Source organism: Pteronotus mesoamericanus, unplaced genomic scaffold (genome assembly GCF_021234165.1).
Source record: "Pteronotus mesoamericanus isolate MK-2021 breed Mesoamerican mustached bat unplaced genomic scaffold, CSHL_Meso_final contig_33, whole genome shotgun sequence".
Lineage (NCBI taxonomy): Eukaryota > Metazoa > Chordata > Mammalia > Chiroptera > Mormoopidae > Pteronotus > Pteronotus mesoamericanus.
The window spans coordinates 3,293,384-3,317,631 of record NW_026555135.1 but is presented as its reverse complement, the minus strand read 5'-3'; the positions used below and the strand labels follow the sequence as shown (position 1 = coordinate 3,317,631).

General features: G+C 51.1%; 1 protein-coding gene across 1 annotated transcript in view; it reads right to left on the bottom strand.

Moving 5' to 3' along the window:
• The window catches only part of DGAT2 (diacylglycerol O-acyltransferase 2), a 32,591-nt gene extending 18,452 nt beyond the window's left edge, over positions 1-14,139 (bottom strand). Inside the window, exon 1 of the mRNA XM_054576287.1 lies at positions 13,890-14,139. Within this exon, the coding sequence (XP_054432262.1) occupies positions 13,890-13,929 (40 nt within the window). The 5' untranslated portion in view covers positions 13,930-14,139. The remainder of the gene's footprint in view (positions 1-13,889) is intronic.
• Between the last annotated feature and the right edge of the window lie 10,109 nt (positions 14,140-24,248).

The window sequence follows — 24,248 nt, the reverse complement described above, 5'->3', positions numbered from 1 at the left end:
AGAGGCTAGGGGGGAGGCTCCCCATAGTCTCCAGTTCCCCTCCTTCCTGTCACCCCTACCCAACTCCTGTCCCCATCCTTTATCTTGATCTAGCACAAATATTTAACCTTTGCTATCTGTGTCTGTGAGGCCAAGGACAGAGTTTCAACACCCAATTTGCAATGTTTTTTTTTTTTTTTCCTCCAACTGTACTTTGAGCAGCACAAGTCCCTATCGCACCCCCTTTTATCCCCAGGACTGACACGCTTTCAAAGGAGCTGACTCTTGCTCACAACCCCAACACCACCAACACCACAACCACTAACATCTCCAGAGGGATTCATACTTTCAGCTTCGTCTCAGTGCCCAGAGCTTGGGGCTCAGAAAGGAATCAGGCCTGAGCTTTGGCTTCCGCAAAGGACCTGCCAGCCGCGGAGCTTCAGGCAGCCCGGGACACTAAGGGCTGCAATTATGTTCGCTGCCAAGCAAGTGCCAAGCCTGGACGTTAAGACAAGATGTGTTCCCTTAATTATCTCTGCGGCTGGGCCCCCAGGATGACACCCTGGACTTCAGTGACTGAGGGACAGTGGGACCAGAGAGCCTGGTGACAGCAAGAAAGGCAGCCCTGGGAGGGAACATGGGCGAGGTTCCTAAACCATATCCCATTCCTTCCAGCAGCTGGACCAAAGGAGTGGGCCACTTTACACCCCAAGTCTGCCGAACCCCAACTGCAGGTCCTTCGCTCAACACATCTTCGCTGAGTGCCTACTGTGTTCTAGTTAAACATTCCTTCACACCCCATCTCTGCAAGGCCCTGCGCACTAAATCACCATTTTGCCCTTGAGGGTCCCATGACCTGTCACCCTGGCCTACTGCTGGGAGTGCGGGGGAGAGTGGGTTAGAGGCTTACACTCAAGCTTCTGCATTTCTTCAAAACCTACAGGGCAACAAGATCACAACAGAGTTTAGAAAGGAACAGAACTCTCATCAGCTGAAAGTCAACAACTGCTTTGACTTTTAGGAGGAACACCAGGCAGACGTATGAGTCCTGTCCTCTTTACCTGGTTCTGATGGATCAGCAGGAGGGGGCTTGAGACTGCAGGAGTCAGACACCAGTCCAAATCTTGGTCCCACTCACTGCTGTGACCCCAGGGAAGACCTTGGGGGCTCCCTGACATATCCCCAGGGTATGGTACATATTGGGCACTCAGCAGCATCTATTAGGTAGCAGTATGTGAGTTCACACAGGCAACTGAGGATGCTGGGCCACAGAGGCATTCCAGAGGTTTCGTCCCAAACTGCTCTTTCACCCTCTCTATATAAAAATCTCACCGTCACAGGTCTTTTCCACCTCCGCACTTTCCTGACAACCCATCCTGGAGACTGAGGAACCTGTGGAGTGACCTAGATCACCCATCTGGACCATCGGGAGACTGAGGAGAAGAGCACTCACTGACTCGCACTGGCTTATCCAGGCTGTAGAGCCAGGGTAGGAGTCTGGGATTCCCCCCGCCCCACCCGCCCCTTGCTCAGGACCTGTTCCCCCACAGCAGGTGCCAAGTGCCCATGGGACACAGCAGGCCCAAGGGTGGCCTGTGCTCAGGACCCAGTAATCTGTTCAGAAATGGGGAGTGGCCTGGGGAGGCACATGGGGGAGGGAAATGAGGCCCCAGCGCAGTCCTGAAGCCCTGATCCAAGGGCTGGTCTTCCAAGTCGTCCCCTAGCAGCTGGCCTGCCTTCTGAGCTGTGCCCGATGAAGTGAAGCGGGGGCCGTGGCAGCTAAGAGCAGGCTGTGGGATAGGCAAGTCCTGGCTCTGGGTCTGGGGCAGGCTGGGTGCCCTGGCTGAAGAGAAGGCAGAATGGACTCTAGCACCTTCCTACTCGAAGTGTGGTATGTCAAGCTGTTTAAAAATGCAGGATCTGGGGCCCCAGCCTGGATATGCTGAATCAAAACCTGCATTTTAACAAGGTCCTCAGTCCAAAGTCTCAGGTAGGGTCAGTCTGGGATGGGAGCAGGGGCGGAGGGAGGAGCCGGGGGGCCTCCACCTTCGCCGGCCAGAGGAAACAAGGCCATGGAGGGAAGGACATCAGATGCTGTCTTATTTGACCACTTCCTACTGCAAACAGGACCCCAAGGCCAACAGCTTAAGGAGGGCGCTGGGGTCAAGGCCCTGCCTTTGTGTCAGGGCCAGTCAACTGGCTGCGGTCATTACCACTATGTGGAGCTCTGCTGCTTGCGTGGGAGGAGGCCCATAGTAATTCCGCATTGGTATCATATCCCCCACTGAAACATCTGCAGAGGCCTGGGTCTGCTAAGCTTATTAGAGGTCTCTCACAATTAGATTAGGGCAGAGTGCAGGAACTGCAGGCCACCTTGTCCAACCCTCACCCAGACCGGGAGAAGAGGGCGTAAGGGACTCCCGCAAGCCCCTCAGCACCTCAGCCAGAGCCAGGCCTTTCCATACTACCCAGGCTGTTCTCGCCCAGCCCGGTCCCAGCCATGGCCCACAGCCAGCTCTGCAACCAAGTGGGAAATGTGAGGTCCACTGAGGAATGGCAGGTATCCCTGTGGGAGTCCAGGAGGGAGCAACCACTGCGTTCCTCAGGCCTGGGCCTGCTCCGCTGGCTCCTGCCGCAAGATTCCGACGTGGCCGGCCACAGAGCCCGGCCCCAGGAGCTGGCCTGTCCCATTTTGATGGTGGTAAAAATGGCTTGGGGAAGTGACATGGCCAAGGTCATTAGGTCTGCCTCTAGGGTGGCAGAGTTGGGCTCAATTCAGCCCCAACTTTCAGGACTGCATCCTGTCCCTATGCTACAGGTCCCTCATGTTCCTTCTGTCTTTCCCCCACGACAAAGTAGGGGAAGGCTAGGAGGAGACAGGGGAAAACGACGGACCTGTCTTCCTTCAGAGGGCAGGCCAGGGGCAGGCATCTTGTACGATAGGCTGAGTGGTAGCCGTGTTGGGGTTCCAGTCCCAGCTGTGCCATCGCTGTGTTACCTTGGCCAAGTCACCTCACCTCTCCGGGCTTCGGTTTCCCCATCTATACTATGGGGATGGGGAGGATGGACTTTACAGTCTTTTGACCGCTTGCAGTCTGGTGTCCACCCTCCTGAAGACACCGCCTAGACACTTGCCAGCTTGTGACAGCCCTGGTAAAGTTGCCCCGCAGATGGAAGTGAGAGTTCTGCTGGGTACCCCCAGGCCTGCCCAGCCCTCACCGCTCAGCTGTCAGCCCCTCCTCTGGCCCGGCTGTGGCTGGGAGGGGTCCAGCTGAAGCTAGCTGAATGCCAATGCTACAGTCAGGTGCCACCACTGCCACCTTCACACCCAGTCCCAGGCGGGGCCAGCAGGGAGCCTCAGTGTCCAGCCGAGTTCCAGCTCCACTCTGCCCCCTTGCCGGCCTCCCCTGGCCTGCCTCGGCCCACCACCCACTCTGCACACCCGCCCGCGCCAGTCCCACTGCAGCCGCTGTCTGTTTATTTGGCCATCCTCCTCTGCCAGTGTCTCCTGGGCGCCAGGGTTGGGGCCCGATTCCTCTGTGTGCTCAGGGCCCTCTATAGGGCCGTGACAGAAGCAGCACATGGAGGTTTATTGCATGAATGAACAAGGCCCCAGGGCGGCTGAATGCCCACGAAAGACTGGGCTGCCTGCCAAGAAGACCCCCGCCCCATCGCTGAGGACGCTGGAGCTGGGGTGGAGAGGGAACGGGGGCAGCTTCTCTCTCCCTCCGTGAGCGTGAGTTTTCCCACCTGGGAGGGGAACAGAGCCCCTACCTCCAGAGATGTCTTTTTTTCATGGAGGGAGACAAGGCAGGCCATTGAGTAAGCTGACTAGTCCCATAGAGAAAAGTTCCCAACAGCCAATTCAAATAGCTGCTCCCTGGTACCGCTTATTTTACACAGCTCATTCGCTCCTAGGTTTGGGGAGGGTGGGGGCAGTGGAGCTGCCGGAGGCCCGGAGCAGCACTCTTACACCCAGAAAGGAATCCCCTCCCCTCCTGCCTATCAGGGGCTTCACTGTCCACAGCACTTCCCAGGAAGGCGGACAAGGCAGGGATGGGCAGCCCCATTTCACGGAGAAGGAAACTCAGGTAAGGTGAAGCCAAAAGGGGTTAAGCCATTTGCTTGGGTCAGGGGAACCAGGACTCAAGGCAGGTGTTTGGGCTCTGAGTCCCTCATTTCCATGATGCCACGCTGTTGAGGGCCGGTCCCCACACCAAGCCAGTCCACACCCAAACTCCAGAGACACTTGCCCAGCTGAGGGAGGGCTGCCTGCTGTGCCCCAGCTTAGTGGGGACATTCTCCTGGAGACTGGCTATGCGAGGCATGTGAACCCCTGCCCCCACCCATGTGTCCTACAAACCGAGTTCCTGCTGCAAGGGCTACACCAGGACTACTCCCAGCACGGGGGACCGGACGTTCCTGGGCCCCAGGCGCAGCGTGGGGCTGGGCACAGCTGGGTACGGGTGTGTCTGGACACCTCCTTGCCCAACATCTGATAGCGGAGTGGCCAGGGAGGTGCACCCAGGGCTGATGAAAACGGTTCCCTCTCCAACAAGCCTGAGGGGGCAGGGTCTGACCTCTAATCCCCGTAATCTGAAAAGGGGCCCTGGGTCAGCTCTGCCCCTGCATGGCTCTGTGACCTCAGGCAAGTCACCCAGCCCCTCGCAGCTCCAGTTTTCTCACCTGCTAAATGAGGACAATAATCCCAACTCACAAAGTTGCTGGGAAGACTACACGAGGAAAATGCATGGAAGGTACAGTTGGCATTTGTTATGCCATTAAACGATAGCTACTGTCACTGCTTCTACCATTGACCAGAGCGGGAAGGGGTATTAATAACGAGCAATCACAAAGCTGTGCGTTATGAGAAGAGGGAGCAGAGTGAAGGTGGTGGCAGGGGCACCTCCGAGGAGGCAGGGAGGCCTTGGCAGGGCCCCGGGGACAAGGTCTGGGAGGCAGATAGGAGGAAAGGGGGCACCGTGGTTGGGGGCAACTGCCACCGTGACTCAGAGGGAGCTGTAAAGAGGCAGGCCCAGAGAGAATGTTCTCTGACCCAGGGACAGCGGTTCACGTTTACCCCAAATGAAGCGGAGAATAGGGAAGTCAGAAAGGGCTAGAATAGTCAGAAATTGCTCCCCGAGGCTGCGGAGGGGGCCAGAGATAAGACGGAAGTGGGGAGCACTAAGGAGGTGCCAAGCGCTGTCCAAGCCCCTGGGGAAACAGCAGTGAACGCAGCACACGAAGCCTCCCCTGTTAGGGGCCTTAAATTCTGCTGAAGGAGAGATAAAGCTATAATGCAGTTTCAGGCTGTGATGATGGCTATGAAGACGAATAGTTGTAGGGTGATGGGCTAGAGAGAGGGGCAAGAGGACTCTCTGGCCTGTGGAGAGGAGGCACTGAGCGTGGCCAGCCCCCAAAGGGAGGCAGGAGCACAAGGGGCGTGTCCCTGGGCAGCCCACACTGCTTCTGAATCCTCCACCTTCAATACTGACATGTGGGGTGAGGGTGCACCAACCCTGGGGACGATGCAAAGGACAGGAAGCCCAACAGCAGGAGGATCTAGCCCCTAACTCACAGGAGGCATCGCCTCAGTGAGTCACTTCCTGTGCAAGTCTCAGTTTCCTCATCTGTACAATGGGGCTAATACCTACCTCGGCACACTGTTGTGAGAATAAATGATAATACATAGGCAAGAGCTTCATAAAAAGGAAAGACCTGTGTGATTGCCAGGTAATTATCAAGTGAGCCTCAGTGTCCCCTCCTGTCTAATGGGTATAACAACAGTTGTCCCACTTTGGAGCAGAAGCGTTGGCATCAGCAGACTTGGGATTGAGACTCTGGCTCTGACCTCTTACCTGCTGTGAGACTGTAAAAGTCCCTACCCCTGCCTGAGACTCAGTGTCCATCTTAGTTACGACTCAGGATTGTTGTGAAGAATCCAAACAACTTCTGGAAAGGCCCAAACAGTGTCTGGCACGTCTGTTACAGATCCAGAAAGATGCCAGTGAGGTCGTAGACACGTGAACAGCCTGTAAGGGCTCTGTGAGTGGGGAAGGCATCCTCCTCACACCCCAGGGAGACGTGCCTTTGGGGCCCAGCTGCACTGGGACACCAGGTGCTAAAAAAAAATGAGAAAGTCACCTGAAGCTAGTCTAAAGAACTGGGCACAAGTTTGTATGGAGGCAGAGGACGGACATACTGACAACCCTGACTGACCCTTCCAACCCCAGAGAGGCCCAGGAAGCTAGGCCAAGTGCCAAAGAAATGCTCCACCTTCAAGGTCAGAGGCAAGCTTTCCTCCAGGCAGCTTTCGGGGGGACTCCGCACATGCAATGACGAGAGGGTCAGTCACGACTCCGAAGGGTCATGCCTGTTATTTTGGAGTCCAAGTCCAGGGCTGGGCTCCTGTAAGACCTGCATACTAACCTGTCCCCATTCCGCACGTTCCCACATGTTCAGCCAGACATTCCTTCCCTCCAGGAATTCTTCCCTCATGCGTGTCCCTGCCTGCACTCCCCACAGGTAGAGTTCTGTCACCCGAAAGTGCAGTCTGGCCACGGGCTCAGCACCAGCCTGGAGCTGAGTGCCGGCCCCTTGGAGGCCTTCCTTGCCAGTCGGGGCTGACCCGTCCTGGGGGAAGCCTTCCTCCGCCCACCCCATGTACCCCCACCTCATCCCTCCCTCTATTCAGCTTTTTCTTATTATGAGAAACAGTGTGCATTTGTTTTCAGGGACCATGTCTTATTTATCTGGGCCCCTGAGCCGAAGCACAGGGTCAGCTATAGAGCAGGTGCTCAATCCGTGTTGGCTGAATGACTGGACATTCAAGGGGAATGAGATCAACAAAAAGGGCCTGGACAAGAACAGAGAAATGCCCAGTCCACAGCTGACTGACTTGGGCTGTGACAGAGGGTCAAATGGAACTTTCTGGAGAATCAGAAGGCAAAGGTCTCTTCCAGCTGGAGGAGGTGTGTTAAAGGCAGGGTAACAGTGGAAGGCTCTAGAAGGAGGAAGAGGACTGAGTCCAAACATTAACATGCATTCAACAAGTGCTTTCTAAGTACGCTTTATATGCCAGGGGCTGCAGGAGGGTGCTGCCCGATCCGCACCTGCTGGAGGCTGAGCTCTGCCCCAGGGCCACCCACCCTAGCTATGGCAGCCCCAGGAGACAAGGCTGTGAACAATTAGGCACAAAAGGTTAAGCCAGAGCCAGGGAATCCAGAGGAGGCCTCCAACCCAGGCTGGAGGGTGTTCTCAGGGAGCCTTCCTGGAGGAAGTAATGGGTCAGGTGAGATGTAAAGGTGAGTAAGAGTTTGCCAGACTGCCAGGAGGCAGGTGCAAGGTCAGGACCCAGGTACCAGAGACCTGCAAATGGTATTTGCAAAGGCCTAGAAGGGAGAGAGCATAAGTTTAAGGAATTAACTATAAGTGGCTCAGCCAGGTTGGAACAAGAAGACTGTGAGAGTGTGTGAGTCTACGTGAGAAAGTGAAGAGGGAGTCATGAAGGACCAGGGATGCCAGGCCAAGGAGTTCTGAACGCCACCCCGAAGGCCAGGAAGATTGTCACCCACCCTCCCACCCCCTTCCATTCCTTCCACCAACTGCAGCTGGTGCCTAAGGGCCCCAAGGCCACTAGCCAGCTGTTTACCTGGTCCCAACATATTGCCGAGTTCTTTTCTGGAGGGACGAACAATTCCCACTTGAAGGATTCTGTTTTGCAAACTAGGGTCCTTAAAGCAGGGCCTATTGGGACATCTGGCCCAAGGGGAAGCCAGCGCACACCTGCGGGGGTGTGCCGGACAGAAAGCTCCTGGCTTGGCCTCAGGGTGCCGCCTGGGCTCAGTGGATTCCTGCCTTTGGTCCTCAGGGCCTCCCGTGCAGGATACAGGCAGGGAGCCGGGCACTGTGAGCATCCACAGACATGCGGGACCCTGGGCCTCCTCCAAGCCTCTCTAGTTCTCAGATTCCTCACTGGCACTAAATTAGGAGTTTGGGTAAGATCAGTTGAACTCTGAAGTTCTGACAACCTGGGCCTTCTGTGCTCTGCTAGAATCTACTAATGAATTTTTATCAACAAGAGATCCTTCTAAAGAGCCTACAAGCCCCTCCATGGGCTACTCCAGAGACCTGAGTTTTCAAGTGTTTGGTTTCCTGAAGTAGGGAAAGTCCTGGGAGGAGAGGTCGAGGAAGTGAGGCTCTTAGGATTCCACATTCCTAGCACTTTGGAATGGTAACCAGGACTGTTCAAGGTGATAGCTGAGGACCCCAATGGCCCGCTTTCCCCACCCCCACCTTCCGACACATTAAAAAAATAGCTACTGAAGTGGGAGGGGTTGCCATGGCAACACCATCAGCCTGTACCAACGTCACCAAGGAGTTCTCAAAATAGGCCCCTCTCACAACATATGAGCAAGTGTGGGGAGCTAAGTTCTTCTGGGGCATTTACTGGGCCTCAAGCAGGACACAAGCCCTTTTTCACAAGGACACACTGAGAACAAGAATGGGAAGGAGGTTGACCCCTAATGGCCCGGGGCAGAATCGGAATCATTTCTACAGCAGGTCTGGAGTGAACCTGAGGCAGCCCCTCCCAGCCAGCCCTCCGCGCTGCACTGGCAAGGAGCTCAAGGTCCCAATAGGGCAGGGTCTTGCCCAAGTTCCCCGGGGAAGCAGATGCAGAGTGAGGCTCCTGGCCCTTTGTTCAGGGCTGTTAAATATACTCTGATAATGAAAGGAATCCCCATTTTCTACTTCTGTTGATCTATCCAAAGGGTTCATAAGTTTAGCATCCTTGGGTCTGCAGCATAACCTGGGTAGGTACTCTTATGATGCTCTTGCCCATTTTACAGATGTGGGGACTAGGAGTCAGGAAGGCCTTGTGGCTCGCTGAGGCTTCACAGCAGTTCAGGGGCTGCATAGGGGCTGAACAGACCCCCGGCCTGACTCCTAGCCCCAGGCCCTCAAATCTATTAGCAACAGCTTCATATCAGGAGCCCCCAGAAGTGGTGGAGGCCAAGAAACTGAGTGCAAAATTTTCCTTCCCCCCACCCCCGATGGGTGTCAATGAGCCACCCAGGCCTGGATCCAGCAGCCTGTCTCTGCCTCTTAGCATACACACCAGGACTTCAGCCCGGATTGGTGGCTGCAGGCCCTGCAGCCAGACCACCCCTCCCACCCAAGTCTCATGCCTCCCTTCATGCCGTTCCCTGTACCTGAATATTTTTTCCAGCCTTGCTAATGCCTATTCATCTTTCAATATCCAGACTGAATGTCACTGCTTCCAGAAAGCCTTCCCTGAGTGCAAAATGATTGACTGCCCCACCCTCACCTCCAGGCCTCCACAGCTCCTCTTGCTTTGTTCTCTGTCACTGTGTGGATCACTGTGTACTGCCATCTTGTGTACATTCCCCCAGTCTCACTTCCTCGAAGGCAGAGACCAGGGCTGACCGACCTGTGTGCAGTCCAGAGTCTAACACACAGGAGGTGCTCCATCAATAAACCCAAGGGTTCCCACCGTGGTGAAGCTTCCTGGATGTCCCAGAGCAGAACCACCTGCCACTTTCCATTGTGTTGGGGGTCTGTTGTACAGTGTCACAAAGAATAAATGACAAGGACTAACTTGAGTGTCGCAAGTTGGCTTTCAAAGCACTTTCCATTCATGCTCACCTTCTTGAGGGTCTGAGTTTCCCGATCCTATATTACAGTGGGAGTGAGATCCCCAGAGGGGAAGTGAGTTGCCCGTTATGTCCCGGGGGAAGCCAGGGCTGGAATTCTAGCTTTCTGGCTTCGGAGCCCTGGAAGCAGTGATGGGGACCATGGCGAGCCAGGCTCCACCCACTTTGCACTCAGCCCTAGAGGCAGCTTTGCGAGAGACTGTGGGTGTCTCCAGGGCAGGGAACAGCTGCAGCCCCAGCACAGGCAGACAAAGAGGAGGCCTGAAGAATGTGCAATCACATGGAGCATCCTGCCAAGATGAACAGGGCAGCTCCCAGGAGGGGTGAGGACGCATTAATGATTCATTCACTCAACAAATACTTGCTGGTCACCTACTACATTCCAGACACTGTACTGGGTGCCAAGGACATCACACTGAGAAAGACTGACAAGTTCCCTGTTCCCAAGGGGCTAATATTGTTACAGGGAGACAATGATCTAAACAGATAAGTCCACATAGTAATTTAGGTAATGATAAGGACTATAAAAAAATAAATAAAACAAGATGTGGTGAAGTGACTAGGGGTGGCTCTCTAGATGCGTGGTCCGAAAAGGCCTATGAGGGGAGACCAGAGGCCACCGTGCGAAGATCTGGGCACAAGACAGCACACACAAAGCCCCTGAGGGAGGCGGGCAGGACTGAAGTAGGAGGGATGCTGCAGGAACAGGAAGACCGCGCTGGCAGCTCTGGAGCACGGCACGGTAGAAGATGAGGTCATGAAGCAGTGGAGCTGCTCACAGGAGGTTTCATGGCCACAAGGAAGAGTCTGGAAGGTTTAAATAGGCTGAGGGGTGACTGCCAGTTTGCCTGGCATCAAAGCTCTGAGGGCTCATGGTGTCTCTATCCATCAGGGCAAGCTGGGGGGCGGGGGAGGGGCTTCCTACCACGCACATCGTGAAAACTGGAAGCTGCTGAGCACCTACAAAGGCCAGGGCCCTGAGCTCCGCCCTCTGCTGCCTCCCCACACTTCTCCCTTGGTTTAAGGAGGCGAGTCACAGACTGGGAGATGGGTCTGGGCTCTAATCCTGGCTTTGATAACTCTGGACCAGTGCCTTATCTTGGGGGCCCTCGGGGTCCCATATACAACTTAAGGTCTGGGCCAGATTCGGTGTTAACAGATAGTTATGCTTTTATGACTCAAGTATTGCTGCTGTATGTGGAGGTGGGAGGAGGGGCATGGGGCAGGATTTCCACACTGGCTACTGACTCACCCAACCTGCTAGTAAATATTACTCTTGGCCCTTCTTTCCCAGCCCAGATGAGCCAATGGTATCACAACCCAAAAGTGGCCTCTGCGCAGTGAGGAAGTGGGACAGGGGAGGGGGAAAGCTACAAAAACTTAGGGAAGAGGGGAACATCAGAGTGACGTTCTCATCCTACCATTTAGGACTGAGTTAGGTAACTGCCAACCCTCAATTCTGGAATTATCCCCCAACAATCTAGCCTCTTAATTTCACCTCCCTACCAAATGCCTGCCTGCATACCCGCAGTGATGGGGAACTTCCCCCCACCCACACAGAGCCTGCTGCAGTCCTTAACTGCTGTTAGAAAGAATTCCTCCTTTACAGCAAAACCTGCCCCCATAAACCCACCCCAACTACTGGTCTTGCTGTTTGGAGCCACACAAAACAAATCAGCTCAGAATGTCACTGGGGCCGCCACCATCTCATGCTGGGTCATCGGTTGAACCTTAGGGATAGAGACAGGCATCACAGGGCTCCAACCAGAAGAACCTCCCATCCAGGGGCAAAGGCAGGGATTCAGGCGCGACTAACTCTGCAGCCTCCACCCCAACACCAGGCAGTCCTTCAGAGATTAGAAAACATCAACACAGACTCCCGCCTCCCTCCTAATAGACACCCACCTACCCATGCTCCCATAGCTGGCCTTTTCTTTTGGTCAATGAGTTAGAAACCAAGGTGACTATTCAATCTCTCACCCATTGCAAGACTTCTCTTCACAGAATCCATGGTCTCTCCTTGAATACCGCCACTAACAGGGTGTTCACCTCCTCACAACAATGGAGCCTTATCTACAGAGGCAAACCAGGCCACTGGAGAGTGTTGTCAAAAACCAAGGAGCTAGAAAGCAGGTCTAATAGAGATGCCCAGATAACACAAAATTTGCTTCAGCACCCTCCCCTACTCCACCCAGTCTTTCATCAAAGCAGATCCCAGAGAGTTAAATTGATTGGTTTGCATTTCATACCATCCCTTGCTACATCCCAGGATGGAATTTTTTGCAGCCAATTAGAAAACAAAACAAAACAGCATTTTCAAGATCTGTTAACAACATGGGGAAAATGCTCCTGATACGATATTAAGTCACTTGGTCAAACTCATCCCCTAGAAGTCCTCCTAAATAACAAACTCTAAGTCAAACCCATAAGCGTCAGGGCCGCTGGCTCCTGGATGATACGGTTCCCAGCCCGTGGACAGCAGAGGTGAGGGAAGGAGATCACCAGGAAGGACTAGCACAGAGAACATCCCAGGCTCATTCCTGGGGACAAAAGCATTTTTCAAAGCATGAATGTGGTAAGTCCCTTCCTTCCCTTCTTACGGGTCCTCAAAGGGCACCGTGAACGGACCAGCACTCTTCAGTGAGAGAAGGGGCGGTCAGAGGCTACTGGGCCAGGCGCACAGGGCGGCTCAGGCTGCTTGCCCCTCAAGACAGCGACAGCAGCTCAGAACCTCTCCAAGGGCAAGCAGCACCCAGACCAAGAGGGGCAAACAATGATAGCAACAATCACACAGGAAACAACAACAATGCCCAAGACACGGTTAAACTGTGATACAGCTCCAGGGCGACAGAGCCAATAGAGTATTATAAGTGATTTTTGAGTAACAGAAGGAAATACTCACGATGTAACATTAAGTGGGAGAAAACAGGTTTCAGAACTATACCGATAGCATGACCTCAACTTTATCTATACAATATGCGTAAATAAAATTATAAAGATTACACTAAAATGGCAAGAGAAAGCTATCTTCAGATAGTCAATACCAGCAATTTTAAATTTTATCTTGTTTTTCTATGCTTTTCAAAATTCGAATAATTATCATGTTTTATTTTTACAATGAAGCTGGGTGGAGTAGGCAACTGTTAGTTACTAAAGAGAAGTCCTAAGTAGGACAGGTTCAGCAAGCAGAATAAAGACTTAGGGGGAGGGAGGGATGGAGGGAAGGAGGGAAATTCAGGCAAGACATACACTCAGACCAGGACAGCTCTGATGACGTCCCAGAGTTTCCTGGATTTGTGTTTAATCCCCTGGCTAAGGCATTTTTGTTCAGGAAATCTTAGGCAAGTCATGCACTTCTCCAACCTCAGTTTCTCCAACTACACGTGGTGGGGGGAGGAGAGCGTTGTGTGGGAGGTGGAAGGGATGCTCTTCCTCAAGGGGGAAAAGCTCTGGCGTTTCATCTCGGCTCTGCCCGATACACTGAGGGCCTCAGTTCCAGGGGCATGGGCCACACTGCAGGTCACAGCGTTTTCTGCCCACTTTCTAAGTGTGCCAAGCCCACAGTTGCTTCCGAGTGGGCTCCAGAGCCTTGGTTGGAGGGTGGACGTTGGACAGAGGGCAGTGTGGGCACACCTGTCCCAGTCAGGCATGTTCTCTGATGGCTGTTTCAGGGGAGTAACTGCCTGCGGCCACCAACAATGTTGGGGACTGGAGAGGAGTTGTCAAGTATCGCCCCTATTTCCTAGATGAGAAAAACAAGCTGGGGCAAGGAGAGTGATGTAACAGCGGTTGCAAATACTGGGGCGTGCTAGAGTGGAGAATGAACCCAGACTTGACTACCACGCCAAGCTGCCTGGATCAGACTAGGTAACCATTACTCTTCCCTGATCCCAGACCCAGCTGATCCGCGCGGGGGCGGAGGGGGACACGGCAAGCTTTCCCAAAAGAAAAGGGACTGGGTCCTTAACCTGCACAGTGGCCAGTCCTCCAGCAACATACCCTCATTGTAAGAACACGCTCCTGCTGGCTGTTGGAGCCCTTCATCACAGCTTTGCCTGAAAACCTTCTAGCAGCTTCATAAACCCAAGAGAAGAAAGCCCGAAAGGCCATGCAGACCCCTTGGTGGTGACAACTTATATCTCCCAGACTCTCACCCGATCACCGAGACCCCTCACGTGACAACACAGACCTTTCCGTTAGAGCTCTCACTAAGGGCGGCCCGGGCCAGGTGCTCACCTCGCAGGACCCTGGAGTACGCGGCTATGAAGGTCTTCATGCTGAAGCCGGTGCAGGTAACGGCTCTGCGGGAAGCCGCCTTACCCTGTGCCCCTGGCCCATGCCCCAGCCGCCGGGGCCGGGGCTTCGCGCCGAGCACGGGAGCCTGGGGACCCCGCTGACGCGAGCGCGGCTACAGCTCCGGAGCTGGCGGTGGGTGGCCCTCAGCGGTGGGAGGAGCTGCCGAAAGCCTAGCCCTAGCAGCAGCCACTGCGCTGGCGACTCGGAGCGCTGCATTTTATAACCTCACAACGGGGCGGGGCCCGATGCGGGCGGGGGCGGGGCTGAAGCCGGCGTTCGAACCCTGACACGCGGAGCGTGCTTGGGGCTCTGCTCCGCCGAACCCCTAGCTTCGCGCAAATGAGCGGGCAGACGGGCGAGGCGTGGAGGTCTAATCCTCATTGCAAGAGGTGCGCCTGGTTATTCCTCCGGCGCCCTCTGTCCGCCCCTCTGTCCGCCCCTCTGTCGCTCCCTGGCGGAGATTGGTACGGCCTGACTGCTGGACCGTGAGCTGGGAGGTGGGAACCGACACGTGCAGGGGGTCAGGCCAAGGGCTTGTGACCGGGGTGTAGTGTTTTAATTCTTTTGGCAAGGCCTTTCCTTGGCTCCAGATGCCACGGCCTCGCCCCTTGTCAGCATCAGGGATTACTTAGGTTAGGGTTGGGCTCCTAAATCACCCAAGGTGCCTCTAACTTTCCATCTGTTTATTAAGAAACCTCACATAGCATCTATCTATCTACACACTGCGGAGTGCTAGGAATACAGCCCAGTTAGCCCAGGCCTCAACTTGGGTTGCTCAAGCTGGTGGTGACCGTGATGTGTGGAGGAGGTGTTGGCTGCACAAACATACTGGCAGCAGTTCTAGGGAAGAGAAAACCCCCTACCTTTGTCTTAGAACTAGGTGCATTTCGGAAGAGGCGGTGTGCACAGCAGTTTCGGAATCAGATGAACCTGGAGTCCAGTTTTGACTCTACCTTTCTTGAAACTCAGTTTCCATGTCTGTAAAATGGGAATAATAACAATTATTTTTTTGTGAGGTGTTTTGAGAACTAGATGAGGTTAGGTATGAAAAAAAGCGTAACATAATGCCAGGCACACAGGAAGTGTTTGAAAATTATTTTCATTGTACTCTGATGAGTAGTTTTGTAGATGGAAGGCAGAAGGACAGACATTATAATGCCTTAGAAAAGCCAGCATATTTGGGGCAGGGCTAGGGCATCTGGAGTGGCTGGAGCTCAGGCAGCGGTGGGACAGGAGGCTGGGCTTGATCTTATGAAAGCCTTTGAGTGTCACTCTTGGGATGTTGGGGTGGGAGTGGAGTTTTTGGAATGGCTTTGAGTAGGGAAATGACAGTGGTCAGATTAGTTTTTAAAGCCCTCCAACCATAGTGGGAATGGCTGGGAGGGGCTGGAGGTGGACAGGGCAATGAGGAGCGGCAGGAGGGACCCAGGTGAAAGGGGTGAGCCCTGAGCTAGGGCAGTGGTAGAGGGAATGGCGGGAAAGGCCTGGGCTAGAGAAGAGCACAGGAGGTGGTGCGATCTATCGGACTGTGGTGAATGACTTATTGGATGTTGGGGGTAAGGGAAGGGGTAGGGGCAACAAACATGTCAGTGAAAAGACAGATTTCTTGGGCACTGTTTGAACAAGCCAGTTGTAGGGTAACAGCAAAAGAGGAGAGGGAGTTTCTGCTGTTGAGGTCTTTACCACCTCAAAGGAGGGACATAGCAGAAGCCACAGTGCCAGGGCAGCACGTGACAAATACCACTGATCGGACCTAGAGACCCTTCTGTTTGTTCAACCCTTTCAAGGCCATAGCAGTAAACTTCTTTGAGAAAACATCCGTGAGCTCTGAGGCATAAGTTGACCAAGAAGAGAAGAAAAAAACATCTAGGTAGAGATGTGGTGAGACCCTGAGGCTGAAAAGCATTTGGTGCCTTTAAGGAAAATAAGGGAAGTCTAGTGGCAGGCCAGGTTTGTGGGGGACATTTGGGGCTGCTATGTGCAAAGGCTGGGAGGTAGGAACAGGTGTGGCATATTTCTGGGTAAAGAGGAGTACAGCCAGGTAGATGATGAAGATGCCACTGAGTTCTTGCGTCCTCTCCCCAAAGGTGTTTTGGGGTCTTCTTGAAGGACCACAGTGTGTGGATGCCCCTATTTCAAAATAGGCATCTCCTGGGGAGGGAACGTTGGGTTGGGACCCATAGCTCACACACTCACATGATAGTACCATCTAAGGAGCAGAGCTTGGGCTGGGAGGCAGGAGGCCTGGATTCTGGCCTTTACCACTGACTTGCCAAGTGTCCTTGGGCAGGTCTCTATCCCAGCCTAGGTTTCTGCCTCATGAAGTGGAGGTGACAGTTTCTATCTTGCCGACTTATTTCAACATTTGAAGAGCAAATGAAATCACCACATGTAAAAGAGTGTTACCACTATGCTGTGATAAGTAAGGTATTATCTCAAATGGCAATATTTTGGGTCTTCAAGTCCTCTCTGAAATATTTAGACCCCAAGTTCATCCATTTCAACATGTTTTCTATGTACATCTTCCTGGGCCTAGCTTTCATTGGGACATAGAGGGTAATCAGACATAGTTTTTGCCTTTGAGGGGACCCAACCAAGAGATGTCCCAAAGCCAGTACTTGCAGCCAGCCAGCTACGCTGTGGTGCAGGGGAACATGGGAGGCTGTGTCAAGTTCAGCCCTTCCTTCCTGTGCTGTCATGGTCTGTCTGCTGTGTCTGCCTCTCCCCTGGGCCAGGAGCTTCCCCAAGCCAGGAACCTCATCATCCTGTGCCCCAGTGAGGGCCTGGCTTGGCACAGTGGCTCAGCCAGTGTGGGCTGACCAGTGAAGAAGTACAATAGAGTCATGGACAAAGTGCCATGGGAGCACCAAGGAGGGATGGTAAATTAGGAAGTTTAAGGGGAGACGACATTGCTGCTGGGCTGAGATGATAAGTACGACTGTGCCTGGCAGAGAGGAAGGAGAAGGGTGTTCGGGCAGAGGCCTGGATATGGGAACCATTTGCACGCTGATGGGGCTGGAAGAGGGAGAGAGGCAGGGGAGGGATAGGAAGTGCAGCTGGGGAGATCAACGGGGACCAGATATCTGAAAGACCTTGTAATCTAGCCAAGAAGCTCAGGCTGTACCTTGTGGGGGTTGAACCAAATGAAGGGTGTGAGCGGAAGTGCACCTTGATTAGGCTGGGAGGTCAGAGAGATCAGGTAGGCTGGTGATTTAGAGCAACGGTGAGGCCTGGGGAATGGGGAAGTAAAACCTGTCCCAACTCACACATATGTGTGAACATCCACCAAATGATGCAGAAGGCCAGTCCAAGGGCCAAGAGGGGCTATCACTTGCTTCTGGGCCACCTCACAGAGTGACAATTCCCTCCTGTTGGCCCCAGCTGCCAAGCCTATGGCTATTGCTTAAGCAGTTTGGTCTCGATTGGTCTTGGATGGAAAACCAGCTCTAGAATTTGAGTGGCCCAGAGAGGGCATTTCCTGGCAGCCATCTGTGTTCTGGGACTGTTCTCCCCTGTGTGAGGTGAGCATGGGGGCTCACATGAGGCACTGACTTGTCCTGGCCCCCTCCTTACACGTTCTGCCATCCTTACATTCCTGTCTGTAATGGCCTGCCCTGCTCTTCCTGCCGCTGTGTGAACAGGACAGCTCTGAGACCCCAGCCTGCAGATGCTTTGGCCAAACCACAAATAGAGAAGTCAAGCTACCAAGCAGAGATTGATTGGAGACTGAGGCACGGGGCAGGGCCGGGGGGCTTCACCAAGGGTCGCACTTCCCACCACACCCCTTCCGTCACCAGTGTTCTACTGCTGTTAGGAATTATGGGTATAGCTTTGGAGCTTACAAGGAGTTGGACACTTGCACCTCTGAGACTCCCTATGGTAAGTGCACCCGTAGCCCCTCCCCTCTCCGTTGCACAGATAAGGAGGGTAAGTGACCCACCTGCAAGGCAGAGAGGACACTTTCCCTGGGAGAGGCGCAGGGTGAAAGGCAAAAACACGTTTATCAAGCACTCTGCTCCATGCTAGGCTCTGGCCTGAGTGAGCTTACCCAGTCCTCACAGGGGGAGAAAACAGACCCAGTCTTTGCCTTTCTGGAGCTTTTGAAGTTCAAGATCAAATTGAGAAGAGGGAATGTCATCCTCACTGGAGTTTCCAGGGAAGGAGTCCTTTAGGGAAAAGACCAGATAATGATGTGATTTAGCCCTGACCTTGCATATAGCATTGTACATATATCCTGTTATTTAACTTTTACAACCCTGGAAGTATGAGTTCATAACTACATTAAAATAGAGATGAAAAAATTGGGGCTTAGAAAGGTGATAGCTCGTTGGAGGAGGAGTTGGGCCTGGACACTTGGTTGGTCTGATGCCAAAGCCATTGCTTGTTCTCATTCGCCCGGGTCTACATGGAAGGAAGGGGTGAAGGAGAGAGGGAGAGGTGTTAGGGGGTGGGGGACAGAACCTGAATCCAGCTCTTGATACCTTCTCAGCCCTGTATTATGATGGTGCTGTGGAGGTGACTTGGGCAAGAAGGACAGGCTAAATCTGGAAAATTTACAACACTGCCATTGGGCAATCCCCAGAATGAAGTCATGCCCGTCTCTTAGTGAAGTCATGCCTGTCTCTTAGTGAGATACATAGAGGCTTAGACCTGAGATAAACTTGAGGGAATTTGAACGTGGCAGCTAGTCCAGTGTCGGCTCCGCCAGCCCAACCCCTTTGGACCTAGAGTTAGGACACTCTGTGGCCCTCAATTCCCCTCTTGCCTGTCCCAAACCTCAGTATTACACCAAACACAGGTAGAAAAGAAATGGCTTGGTCTCTCAGAGAGTCCCCCCGTTAGTACATTTCCGCTAAGATATCAAATATATTGGCATGAAGTTGTTCATAATATTCACTCATTATCCTTCTACTCTCTGTAGTGAGGTCTTTTTTTTTAATCCCGATATTGGTAATTTGTATCTTCATCCTTTTTCTCTTGACCAGTCTGACTAGAGGTTCATCAACTTATTTTCTCCCTTCCTTCCTTCCTTCCTTCCTTCCTTCCTTCCTTCCTTCCTTCCTTCCTTCCTTCCTTCCTTCCTTCCTTTCTTTTTTTCTTTCTTTTCCTCACCCAAGGACATGCTTATTGATTCTAGAGAGAAGAGAAGGGAAGGAGGGAGGGAGGGAGAAAAACACAGATGTGAGAAACGTCAATTGGTTGCATGCAACCCAGGCATGTGCCCTGCCTGGGAATGGGACCTGTTATATTTCAGTTTGTAGGATGATGCACCAACCAACTGTTCCACATCAGCCAGGCTATCAATTTATTTTTCCAATAATCTTAGGTTTCAATGATTTTTCTCTCTTCAACTTCATTTAGTTTTGTTCTTATCTTTGTTTCCTGCCTTTGTCTTGATTCAGATATAATTTTTTCTTAAGTTTGAATGACTGGATCTAAGCTTCTCTTATTTTCTAATGTAAGCATTTAATGTTATAAATTTCCCTCCACAAACTTCTCTAGCTGTATCCCATAAATTCTGATTTGTTTTCATTTCATTCAGTTCAAACTATTTTAATTTCTTTTGTAATTTTTTTCATTGACCTTTTATTTATTTAAAAGTGTGTTGCTTCCAAATACTTGTGGATCTTTGCTGCTATTGATTTCTTTCTAGTTTGATTCCATTTGAATTAGAAAACATATTTTATGTAATTTCAATTCTTTTAAATTTGTTGAGGTTTGTTTCATGGTCAGAATATGATAATATGGTCTGTCTTGGAAAATCTTCTTTTCCCCCAAGTCTTTAATGTGCATTTAAAAAGAGTGTTTATTCTGCTGATATTGTAGTGTTTTATAAATGTCAGTTGGGTCAAGTTGTCTGAGATTGTTAATTTGGTCTTCTGTATCCTTGTGATTTTGTCTCCTTTTTTCTGTCAATAACTGAATGAAGAGAGAAAATTTGAAGTCAGCAATCATATTGTGGATTTGCCTATTTTTTCTTTCAGTTCTATCAGGTTTTGCTTCTTGTATTTGAAAGCTCTGTTTTTTGGCTTTGTATATTTAGGGTTATTATGGCTTCCTTGTAAATTGGCCCCATTATTATTGTATAATATCCATTCTATATTCCTGTAATACTTGTCTGCAGTCTACTTTGTCTGATATTAACATAGCCACCCTAACCTTCTCTTGATTGGTGTTTGATTAGTGTTTGCATGGTGTAACTTTTTTCATGCAAACCTATGTTTTTAACCTATGTTTTTTATATTTTAAAAAAACTTTATCCTCATTAGAGGACATTTTGTTTAGAGAGAGGAAGGAAGAGAAAGAAAGAGAGATAGAAGCACCAATGTGAGAGAGAAACATTGATGGTTGCCTTCTCACATGTACCCCAACTGGGGATTGAACCCACAACCTGAGTATGTGCACTGACTAGAAATTGAACCCACAGCCTTTGAATCTACAGGATGCTCCTCCAACCAACTGAGCCACACCAGCCAGGGCTATATTTTTATATTTAAAGTGAGGTTCTTATAGACAGCATACAGTTGAGTTGGGTTTTTTTTTTTAAATCCAGTTTGACATTCTTCGCCTTTTAATTGGGTGTTTAGATATTTTCATTCTTAATATAATTATTACTAGGGCTGAATTTAAATCTACCACTTTGCTAGTTATTTTCTATTTGTTGTCTGATCTTATATATCCTTTTTTTCTTCTTTTCATGCCTTTTAGGGATTAATTTAATTTTTTATTATGATTTCATTTTATTCTACTACTTGGTTATTCATTGTACCCCTATTAAACTTTCTCGTGGTTGATTTAGGGTTTACAATACATTTTATTTTTTTTAATTAATTAATTAATTTATTTATTTTTAAATACATTTGTCTCTGCCTCCCCCCCACCACTTTCCCTTGACCCCTCCCTCCTTCCCTCCCTCAGCTTTTCCCCTTTGGTTTTGTCCATGAGTCCTTGCTATATGTTCCTTGACTTTCCCCTTCCCTTCCCTTTCCCTGCCCCCCTCCCTCCTTTCCTCTTGTCTCTGTTGATTTCTTTTCCTATTTTCCTTTCTTTTCCTATAAAATGTATTGTAGGGTTTACAATACATTGTAAAGTTATCACATTCTACCTTTGAATAGTAATGTACCATTTCACATACAGGATAAGAACCTTATAAAAGTATTCTTCCATTTCCTTACCCCGTCATTTGTGCGATTTTTGTTTTATAATAATTTTTCTTTATCTACAGCTGTTATAAACTCTATGATAACATTGTTACTATTTCTGCTTTGGACAGTCAGTGCTCTCTTAAGGTGTTCACAGAGCACTTTAATGGGCAAAGTTCACTCATATTCATGACCTAATTTAGCTATAACAAGGGCTGCCTGGGGTGTGTATGTCAGGTATATGTTCGTCTCCATTGAGAGTGAGCAGAGTGAGATCCTAAAAGGGGAGGGGATTAGGCCAAGGTCACCCAGTAAGATCTGAGGAGAGCTAGTCTAGAACCCAGGACCCGGCGCTCTTTCCCAGAGCTCCAGGCATGGTCTGCTCACCTACATTTTTGTAGCATCTTATGCCTTCCTCTGTAGGAGGGTGGGTAGAATTAGGCAAAACAGAGGCCTGGGGAGGGGAAGCCTGGATGGCTGGTGGTTGGAGCAGTGTACCAAATGCCAGCACATCTGGGGTCGGACGGGGGGAGGGTGTCTTCCATTGTTGCTTCCTGGCCCCACGGGCTTGACAGGATCAGGAGAGTTTTGTTGAATAATGAGATCAAAAAATTCTCTTCCGTTGTGGTTCAGGCTTATGAATCCTAAACCTTCAGAGCTGGTGATGAGCCTTGATTTCCTTCTGTGTTTCAGGCATAGCACAGTGCCAGGCACCTAGGAAGCCATTAATAAATATTTATTAAAGGGGTCGTACCACCAAACCCAATTCTTGCACAGATTAAAAAAAAAAAAGAAAAGAAAAACCCCCCAAAGGGGTAGGGGGGATGGGCTCTTGTTATTTAATGGGTACAGAGTTCTAGTTTGCAAGATGGAAGAGTTTTGGAGATGGACAGTGCTGAGGGTTACAACAATGTTAAAGCCACTGAAGTGTCCACTTTAAGATGGTCAAGATGGTAACTTTTATGGTACTTACAGTTTACCAGAGTTTTTAAAATTTGAAAAGAAATATGACAAAATAAATACACTTTCTAACCAAGTTAAGCCTGCATTATTTCTATCCACTTCACCAAATGTAAAGGACATCTTTTGGCTTTGCCCTTCAGGAGATGTCAGACACACAAATGCCCACCCATTCCCACCTGGATTCGCCCCTCTGTCCTGAGGGCCCCCAGCCTTGACCTCCAGATCCCAGGGGATCTGTTTCTTTTTCTGAAGCCAAAAAGGCTTAGAGGCAGGGCAGATGGGATAGGGAAAAGGGAAGACCTTTAAACTCTCCCTCCACCAGACAGTGTCTCCTTTGTGCATGCCCTCTGGCTTTTACGAGGCATGGGAGCTGTGTCACGTCAGCAAGGCCACAGGACGCATCCAGTTACACAACTTGGGATGGTAGGTAACACGAGCAGAAATAGTCACCTGCTTCCCAGAGTTCGCCATGTGCCAGGGACCTGCCAAGGGCTCTGTGTGCGTTATCCCCTGTGTAATCTCCCAACAAGCCTTGAGGTCAGTCCTTGGTCATCAACTTTGACTAATGAGTAAACAAAGACGCAGACAGGTAAGCGGCTGGTTCATTCCTTCAGTGAGTGCTACATCATAAAAAGTGGGTTTGAGCCCTGACTGGTGTAGCTCAGTGGGTTGGGCATCTCCTGTACATCAAAAGGTTGCCAGTTCAGTTCCCAGTCAGGGTATATGCCTGGGTTGCGTGGGTCATGTCCCTGACTGGGGGCACACAAGAGGCAACCAATCAATGTTTCTCTGTACATCAATGTTTCTCTCCCTCCCTTTATCTCTCTCTAAAAATAAATAAATAAAATCTTCTTTAAAAAGTTTGTTTGCAGCTTGAATCTTGTGCTCAAATGCCACTCTTTGCAGAGCCCCATTACAGGCCTTCCACAGATGGGGAAATTGAGTAGCTCGGAGTGTCTTTGGACTCCCGTAACATTACTCAGCCAGGTTATGGAGTTTCCTTGGGGATCCAGGTCTCTCAGTTCCCAGAATGGTGCTTTTTTTTTAATCCTCACTTGAGGATATGCTTAGTGATTCTTAGAGAGAGAGGAAGGAGGATGGGAAGAGAAAGAGAGAAAAGCATCAATGTGAAAAATATCCATGGATTGCCTCCTGTATGTGACTCGACCAGGGGCCAAACCTGCAACCTATGTATATACCCTGACCAGGGATCGAACCAGTGACCTTTTTGGTGTATGGGGCTACCACCTGAGCCACCCAGCTGGACCTAGAATGATGCCTTTTCTACCACAAAAGGCCTCATCTGAGAAAGGGGAGGTCTAGACTGCCAAGCAGAAAACCATCTGCCTCCTAGTTGTATGCCTTTGAAGGCAGTGTGGTGAGGGGTACTAGCAGAGCAGTTCTTGTCTCCCTGACCCCTCCTTGAAATATTTCTCTTTTCCTGCTTCCTGACCCAGACTGCTTCATTTCTTTCCAAGGAGAGATGAGGGTTTAAGGAGACACCCTCAGGAAAGGGGACCCAAGCAGGCTTAAGAAAGCTTTCTAACCCAGGGCGGTTGCGGGTGTTGCAGAGAGGGCCTCGGGCCTGCAGGGTAGGCGGGAGCATGGTGGCTGGTGGAGCTACAGAGACTAAGGGTAGGAGCACAGCTTGCCCCTCTGGGGTAGGCCTCTGGGGATACATCTGCCCTCTCTGTGTCTCAACATCCTCTTTGCTCGTTGGGATGGTGGGGAGGTCATTTCTAAGCCACTTCCCAGAGGGAACTCAATATCCTCTTTGTTCAGCAGGGTTGTGGGAAGGTAGTTTCTAACCCCATTTCTTGGTCTTAGGTAGGGTTTTCTAGAAGCAGACCCTGTGAGGAGGAGACCTGAAAGACTGGTTTATTGAGGAAATGCCTGCAGGAGAAACTGGAGGGGATGTTGGGGCAGGAGGAAAAGGAAGGGGAAGAAACTAAGCAGGGTGTGATTTCAAACAAGGAGCAGCCTCAGCCAGATCTCACAGGCGAGCACTGGAGAGAAAATAATGTCTGGAATTTATTCCAGCTTAGAGCAGGCAGCTGGCTTTGACCAGTTAGTCTTGGCTGAGGGTCACCTGGGATGGGGTAGGGTGGGAGGGGGAAATATACACTCCCAGGTGTTTACCGTACTCTACACCTGGAGAAAAGTGTCTTCAGTGGCCCTTGGCAGGCCCAGGGGA